General features: G+C 42.0%; 1 protein-coding gene and 1 pseudogene across 2 annotated transcripts; both read left to right on the top strand.

The window, feature by feature from the left end:
• The first annotated feature begins 15 nt into the window (after window positions 1–15).
• On the top strand, window positions 16–3679 carry PIGBOS1 (PIGB opposite strand 1). Its single transcript, XM_082646953.1, has 2 exons — window positions 16–269; window positions 2369–3679. The coding sequence occupies exon 2, from the start codon at window positions 2424–2426 to the stop codon at window positions 2586–2588; it is 165 nt and encodes a 54-aa protein (XP_082503079.1). The 5' UTR covers window positions 16–269; window positions 2369–2423; the 3' UTR covers window positions 2589–3679.
• On the top strand, window positions 60–2346 carry LOC309819290 (methyltransferase-like 26; annotated as a pseudogene). Its single transcript has 2 exons — window positions 60–251; window positions 1257–2346. The product of its transcript is annotated as a methyltransferase-like 26 (transcript).
• Window positions 3680–8789: the final 5110 nt, after the last annotated feature.

The following is an 8789-nucleotide window of genomic DNA, read 5'->3' as shown; positions in this document are numbered from 1 at the left end:
TTGGTTACGCCCACGCCAGCGGCTGGTGTCTGCTGCGCGTCCCTGTGGCGCAGTGCTGCATGTTCAGGCAACGCTTCTGCGCTTCGCCACGGGCTAGTCCCTGCTTTCCAGCCTACGTTTCTTTCTCGAGGGATTGTTGCCCCCCTTTGGCTTCGTGGTCTCTGCGGCTGGCGGTCCGGAAACTGCAGAAAGGAGCCGGATCTCGCCTCTGCGGGGGCAGGCGGGAGGCGGCGCGGAGCCTGAGCAGAACTGTCAGAGATCTCTGAGTGGTAATGATAATAGTAGTCTTCATTACAAACGGAAGTGTTGGTGTAATATTGTACTCTTTGGGTGATCTCACAATAAGTATTTGTTGAACGACGTAGGCAGGGTAGGGGTAATTTAGCCTGTGGGAAATGAGGCCCCCAAACGTTAAAGGACTTGGTCAGGGTTACTTAGCGAGCTAGTGGCAGAAGGGGAACCTTGCCGTGTTTGTGTGGTTTAATTGTCTGTTTTCCAAGGAGCTGACTTGCAAATGTTTCCTTTTCTTACACCTAGCGGTCATTGAACGAAACCAAGCTTGGCGAAGTTGTCATTTATCCAGTTAGCTGTAGAGTCCAAGAGAAAACAGTCTCTCCCCCACCCCGATTAGTTTAAATGACAATTTTAGCAATATATTAAGAGCAAGCTACTAATTATTAAGCTCCTATTGATTTTTGTGACCTTGGCAGCTGTTTAGGAGGCTGTGAAATATTGTAATAAAGAAAACGTGTAAATTCTTCGCTCTGCTTTCCTCGTTCATAAACATCTGCTTAGGGTCTCCTGCAACTGTAGGACTTCTCACAGACTATAGACTATAGCAAGGAGTATAATTTTCTGAGAAGTTCTAGAGCCTTAACTCCTCAATTGTTAAAAGTAAAACCAGCCAAATCCTCATTATATTTTTGTCAAAAATAGATGGCAAATGACTTAGAGGTGATGTCAATATGTACCTACTACAGCATCAAAAGGAACTAGAAAATCTTTTAGCTTGTTTTTAAAAATTGTTTTTAATCATACATATTGCCAAAAAACATAAAATAGTAAAGAAAGGCTAATAATGAAAAGTAAGAAATCTCTTTCTCCTACTTCCAGACGGGATTGGCGATCACTTTCAACTTTTTTGTGGGGCTGTTTCTTTCAGTAGGTTTGGTATGCCTTTAAAGGCATAAAGAGTATGCTTCTCTCCTCTCTCACACTATTGCCATTTAAAAAATCATCCATTAAAACCACTGAAGACTCCCGACGGGCCCCGCGGTACTGCACCACCACTCCCGACGGGCCCAGCGGCGCTGGACTACCACTGCCAATGGACCACGCCGCTCAGGACTAGAAAGACGCTGGTGGCGGCAGCCGCGGAAAGGAACAAGGAACCCATCCTGCGCATGCTGCGGCTGTGTGCGGTGGCCGCGTGCTCGAGCTGGCCTCGGGCTCTGGCCAGCACACGGCCCACTTCGAGCGGGCCTTCCCCCATGCCGAATGGTAGCCGAACCACGTGGATCAGAGCTGCCTGGACAGCATCCTGGCCACCACTCAGGCCCAGGGACTATCCAACGTGAAGGCCCTGCTGTACCTGGACGTGAGGTGAGATTGGGAGTAGTGGGGTGGGATCCTGCTGCAATCTCTGGATCTGCTACTCTGCATCGACATGAGCCACATCAGCCCCCTGAGCTGCACCGAGGGGCTCTTCAGAGCAGCAGGACACCTGCTCAAATGCAAGGCGCTTCTCATCACCTATGGGCCCTGTGCCATCAACGGGAAGATTTCTCCCCAGAGTAACATGGACTTTGACCTGACCCTCCGATGCAGGAACCCAGAGTGGGGGCTGCGGGATACAGCCCTTCTGGAGGACCTGGGCCAGGCCAGTGGGCTGCTCCTGGAGAGGATGGTGGACATACCAGCCAACAAGTGCCTAATTTTCCGGAAAGAGTAACCCCCTTCTCCGCCATGCCTGTGTCCCTGGGACAAACCCAGACCACCAGCACCTGCCACCCTGGGCCAGACTATGGGAACTAGCCCTCCCCACACTGGGGATTCTTAGCCAGTGGCCACAGGGCTGCTGAGATCCTGGGAATAAAGTGTTTCCTGCTGTCCAAAGAAACAAAAACAAAAAACCCCCAAACCACTGAAAACGTTCTATAATAGGATTTAGCTTTATTTTACCCCATCCCCTAACCGTCATTTCTCATATTCCCTATGTATCTGGATTTCTATTTTAGTTACATCAATAAGCATATTTACATATTATGACAAAAATACTGTTCATGCAGGAGCAAAGTTGTGACATGAAGTCTTTATAAAGGATATTGTGCTAAGTTACTGCTTTGCTTCCCATTTTCTTTGTATACAGATCTGAAGAGATATCCTGGAAACCACCCTTGCACTGTGCGGTGTTTGTTGAAAACATGTTTGGAAGATTGACTTTTCCACAACTGCTTTTTGCTACCATCCTTGGAATTGCTGGAGGAATATATATTTATCAACCAGTATTTGAACAGTATTCCAGAGATCAGAAGGAATTAAAAGAAAAATTGAAATTGGTACAAGACTCAGAAGAGAAGAAAAGTTAATACTACATGGAGTCGAACTGTAATTGCTTAAAGTTCCATTGAAATTATACATTGACTATAAATAATCTAGTAAAAAGTTATCAAATATATTTTAATTGTAAATAAATCATAGATAATGATTTTAAATTAGTTTTAAAACTAGCACTGTCAATTTTAATGTTTCCTGTATTCTTATTTGCCATTTTATGTCTTTTCACCAGGACAGATTAGTACTTTCCTTTTAAGCAAAAATGAATGTCTTAAGGAATATTTTATTTCCTAGTTGAAGCTTCTTTTTTCTGGGAATGTGGCCTATACATTGGCAGTCTAGACTGTATAAACTAGCTGGGAATGTTGTTTACAGTTGTGTTTGTAGATTAAATTAACCAAGTTAACTTCAGGCAGGATGCCCCTCAGTTAGCCTACAATTAGCCTGCTTTAATATACTTTAGAAGTCTTTTAATCCCAGCCCTTTCTCATCCCAGGCAGAATGGCGGAGTAAATTGAGAATTGGGGTGGCTCAGATCAAATGGAGGTTTTTGAGAAGGTAGGTGGTGTCACATAGGGTGGCAAACAAGCCACAGCTCTGTTTACTTAACCTACCAAGCAAATTTGCATTATAATGGTGGTCAGGGAGGAGTTAATTTATTATGAAGCTATTCACATAGTTAAAGGGTTTTTTGGAAATCGCTAAGAACTGATATTTAACAACGAAAGCTTAAATGTAATCACATATGTATAAAATGCTTTAAATCAACTCATTTCTTATTATTGATTTTTTTGAAAAGTAAATTCATTGTAACTTAATCTAAACTATGTTGAGACCAGCATAGGTAATTAAAAAAAAAATGTGAATAAGAAATTACAGAGTAGTACATGTTCACCTCATTAAAAAAACCCAAACAATACAGAATGAACAAAGTGAAAATTACGGTTTTTTAGTATACATTGATTTAATTAACACCTTTAATAGTTTGAGCTTTTGAGACTGTTTTTCTTCTATGCACACTGAAAAATATATGTAAATTTATAACACATACCAAGTATCTACTGTGTGACAGGCTTGGCTTGTCTGTCGGTAGACTGGGGTTCTGTTCTGTGTGTCTTCTCATTGTGGGCCCCAGGCTCAAGGAGTAGCCCCTGTCTAGGATATGACAGAGTTTAGGATTAAGAGAGAGAGAGACTGAAAGGAAACATGAATTGTAAATGTCTGCTCAGCTGTGGCAAATGTCTCTTCAGAGTCTGCTGGTTTAGAGCATGTCACACCCAAAGGTGAGGCCAGGGAAAAAGACTCTTCCCACAGGATACACAGTCAAGTATTTCTGCCTGTGACCATAGGCAAGTATATATATAATCCTGTTATCCAAGGAATGATAATCCTATTTAACATCATGCGAAATTGAACTGCTTTTGATCTTCCTTTTGAGAAGGATTGCTTTGTCAGTTCGGTAGTCACATAACAAGTGCCAGGGAATGAGTTGTTTTTTGTTTTTTGTTTTTTCCAGTAAAGGTACTGCAGCCATTCAAATCAAAGCCACAGTGAGATGCCGCTTCACATACAGTAGGATGACTACAGTCAAAAAGGGCAAATAATGAGTGTTGACAAGGATGTGGAGAAGTTGAAACCCTCGTATATTGCTGGTGAGGATATAAAACAGTGCAGCTGCTGTGAAACAGTTTGGAAGTTCCTCAAAAAGATAAACATAGTGATACCATATATGACGCAGCAATTCTGCTTTTAGACATATGTCCCAGAGTAGTGAAAACATATGTCTACACAAAAATTTTGTAAATGAATGCTCATAGAATCATTATTATAATAGCCAAAAAGTGAAAATAACCCAAATGTCTCAACCAGTGAATGGATAAACATGTTGTGGTATATCCACACAATGGAATATTACTCAGCTATAACAAGGAATGAAATACTGATATGTGCTGCAACATTAATAAACTTTGAAACATGAAGGAAGCTGAGCACAAGAGGCCATATATTGTATGATTCTATATGACGTGTCCAGAATAGGCAAATGTGTAGAAACAAAGTGTATTAGTAGTTCCCAGGGACTAAGGGGAAGAAGAGATAGGGAGTGACTGCTAATGGATATAGGGTTACTTTTTAGGTTGATGAAAATATTTTGGAACTAGATGGTGGTGATCAATGACAGCTTTGTGAATATATTAAAAACCACTGGGCTTCCCTGGTGGCGCAGTGGTTGAGAGTCCGCCTGCCGATGCAGGGGACACGGGTTCGTGCCCCGGTCCGGGAAGATCCCACATGCCACGGAGCGGCTGGGCCCGTGAGCCGTGGCCGCTGAGCCTGTGCGTCTGGAGCCTGTGCTCCACAATGGAAGAGGCCACAACAGTGAGAGGCCCACGTACCGCAAAAAACAAAAACAAAAAGAAACAAAAACCACTGAATTGTACACTTTAAAGCTTTATTGTGTGGGATTATATCTCAACAAAACTGTCAGAGAAGAAAAAAACCCACTGCATCCAGAATAGCAGCTGCAGTTGAGGTAGTCCATAGTTTCCTGCCATAATCCATCTAGCATGTGTGTGTGGTGTAGAATATACATAACATAAAGTTTACCGTTTTTACCATTTTTAAGTGTACATTTCAGTGGCATGAAATATATTGACATTGTTGTGTGACCACCATCACCATCCATCCCGAGAATTTTTTCTGTTTAGTTTTTGCAGGGCACAGAGAGGTGAATTGAATGGTGTTATAGAGAGAACCCCCCCCACATATACTTCATATCTTTGAAGGTGGCATTAACGTCTGCAATTTTTTGCCTGAATTGCTTCTAATTTACTATTGGAGCCAGGGAAAGCAGATTTAGGGGCTTTCAGTTGGTCCTTTCTACAATAACGATGTGGTATGGACTGAATGCTTTTCCCCATTCATATGTTGAAGCCCTGATTCCCAATGTGAGGGTATTTGGAGGTAGGGCCTTTGGGTGGTAATTAGGTCATGAGGGTGGAGCCCTTATCAATGGGATTAGTTCCCTTATAAGAAAAGAGAGATGCTGTTTCTCTCTCTTGCCCATGTGAGGATACAGCAAGAAGGTGGCTGTCTGCAAATCAGGAAGAAGGCCTCATCATACACTGAATCTGCCAGCACCTTGATCTTGGACACCATAGCCTTCAGAACTGTAAGAAAAAAAAATACCTGTTTTTTTAAACCACTCATTTAATGATTTTTTTTTTAATAGCAGTCTGAGCAGACTAAGGCAGGGGCTCTTCCTTTAAGGTCAGTGTGAGGTTTCTGCCAGCTACTTGAGTATATGTATGTATCCTATGGAATGTATCCTATGGAATGACAGAGTGGGTCCTGTAAAACAAATTTGGGCCAAACCTGCACATATCTTATCACCCTCACAAGCCCCCACTCTAAACTGACGGACTGTGGTAGCATTTAGAGCTTCCTTGTACCAGTTTCAACTCAGATCTTACAGTCATCAAAGTGTGAATTCCTCTTTCCCCAATGCACATTTATCCTGGTTGAAGGCCTTGGTCTCTTGGTAGGAGCAGAGGAAAGTTTACGATATAATTCTTGTGGCATTGGTATAATTCTTGTGGTATTCACCTTCCTCAGGTGAATACATCTTCAGTCATTGACTCTAAGTCTGTGAAATGACTTAAACCAGGAAACTGGTGAAAGACCATGATTGCCATTGTGGAGACTGACAGCCTTCTGCTCACTAGTTCTTGATTTTCTTTAAAAAATATTTGAGTCAAGAAACACCCCTTCTCTCCTGAAAACAAAAACACCCCATCTATCTTTTCCTTCAGAACACCATGACCTATAAGCCACCATCACAGATCTCTGTGGGTCAAGACACCCTGGTTGCACCCCAGCCTGGCTTCCCATTATAGTACTTATGGCCTGCCATCTGTTCTTTGCCATTTGGGCATTCTTTTGTTTCTAATTGATACTCAGGAGTCCTGTTGCAGCAGCATCTTCTGTCAGTCTCAGCTCATAAAGGACATCTACCGTTGTGCTTTTCAGAGATGTCAGTGGCCTCCTCACCAGTGCCTCAGTGAAAGGAGTATCATCAGGGCCTTCCCAGGTAACGTAATCAGGTGGTGGTTCTGCAGTCTCATCACAAATCCATTCTAACTCCAAGATCAGGAGGGCAAGATAGGGAGAATAAGAGAATTAAAGGGGGAAAGCCTAAACAATGGTAGATTTTCAAGGGGGCCACTAAACTTGATCCTATGGGATTTCCTGAAGAGAATTCTAAAAGCTTTTTAGATATTATTTTGAAATAATTTCAGACTTAAATAAAAAGTGCAAAAATAGTACAAAGAATTTTCATATACCTGTTATCCAGATTCCACACATGTTAACGTTTAACCGCAGTTGCTTTAATCTCTATATATGTGTGTGTATGTCGATGCACACACACACATTGTTTTTCTAAACCCTTTGAGAACAATAAGTTGCCCATGTGATTCCCTTTTACCCCTAAGTATTTCAGTGTGCAATTCCTAAAAACAAGGATATTCTCATTTATAAATATAGTATAATAATCAAAATCAGGAAGTTAAGGTTGATAGGATATTATTATCTCATCTCAGATTTTATCCAAATTCTACCAAGTCCCATTAATGTCCTTTAGAGCAAGACAAAATTTTTTTTCTGGTCTGGGAACTAATTCACGATTACATATGAGTTTAGTTGTCATGATTCTTTGGTTTCATTTATTCTCATTCCTTAGTCACTGCCTTTCATGATCTTGAAATTTTTAAAGAATACTGGTCTGTTTTGTAAAATTTCCCTTAATTTGGGTTTGTTTAATGCTTCCTCATGATTAGAGAGATTCAGGTTATACCTTTTTGGTAGGAATACTGCAGAAATGATCTGTCAGTATGATTCACAGATTCCTATTTTGTTCAGTGAGTTACAGTCTATTACTGTCACCAGTGCTAGCCACATGATTTGTGGGGCTTAGTGCAGAATGAAGATGCACAGCCCTGGGTGAGGATGAGAAAGTCAGTCTCCTCTTCTCATGGACCCACCACTCCAACCCATGGTGAATGTGCACCCCCCAGGGATTGTAGCCTCCATGATGGGGTGCTCTTGATTCCTGGGTGGTGGTGGCAGGAGCCCCCTGCTGAGTGGCACATAGAATGTACTGTGGTGCTACCAGGTAGTGATACCTGCCTTCTTGCCCGCCCCATGGTGCCATGGGGCATGGACTCAACCCTGATCCCTTCTGCTCTCACATCCACGCTCCTGGCCAGGTGGAAGGTGATGGCGGAATGTGAGCCTCCCCCAGCCAAGGTGACTTAGTCACTGCCCTGGAGTAAGGTAGTGAATGCAAGGCTGGGTAGGGCCCAGGGGACCAGGGGGTGAGGAGTGGGCAGGGGCAGGAGTCAGAGCCATGTGTCTGCAGAGGCTTCAAGCCTCCAGCATCCTCCATTGTGCCATCAGATTTCACTTATAAAACACGAATTCAAAGGTAAAATTATTAAGAATTTTAAGACAGTGACTGCAGAGCATTAAAATTCTGAGTGCAGGGCCCTGTGTCAAGTTCTAGTTCCATGCCCATGAAGACAACCCTGACAATCACTACACGTTCAAATTGTCCCAGATTTGGCTGGTTGGAGTCCTTTCAAGCTGGCTCCTGTATTCTTTTTTAATGTTTATTTCAAATATAAAATGTAATGTTTAAGCATTTTCTGAAAATAATTTTGTAGTTTAACAAGTGTAAAATAAGACTTCTTAAAAAAGTTTACAACTAGGTATAAAATAAGAATATACTTTGACATTCACAGTGAACATTTTTGAAAGGTAAGTTTTGTTAATGTAGCTTATAAACAAAAATATATTGACAGTCCTAGTTAAAATAAGCAAGCTCTTAGCTGAGGAATAATCCTCCCCCAGATGGGTCTGTGTCCTTTTGATATGTCCTTGTCATTCTCTGAGCACTTCTTTACTTTCTGGCTCATCCTTTTCTTAGACGAAGCTTTGACTCTAGGAGTTTGGTTCTTTTTTAAAAATTGAAACAAAATTCACATAACACATTTTAAAGCATACAATTCTGTGGCATTTAGTACATTCACAATGTTGTGAAACTATCACTTCTGTCGAGTTCCAGGACATTTTCATCACCCCAAAAGGATGATGTACAGTAAACAGTCATTCTCTATTCCTCTTCCCTGCAGCCCTGGCAACCAGTCTGCTTTCTGTCTCTATGGATTTACCTTTTC

This window comes from Grampus griseus (assembly GCF_964374135.1).
Source record: "Grampus griseus genome assembly, chromosome: 2".
NCBI classification, from domain to species: domain Eukaryota; kingdom Metazoa; phylum Chordata; class Mammalia; order Artiodactyla; family Delphinidae; genus Grampus; species Grampus griseus.
This window is presented reverse-complemented; position numbering and strand designations above follow the sequence as displayed.

Coding starts and splice junctions, on each gene's coding strand:
- PIGBOS1 (XM_082646953.1), top strand. CDS start 2,424: ATGTTTGGAAGATTGACTTTTCCACAACTGCTTTTTGCTACCATCCTT.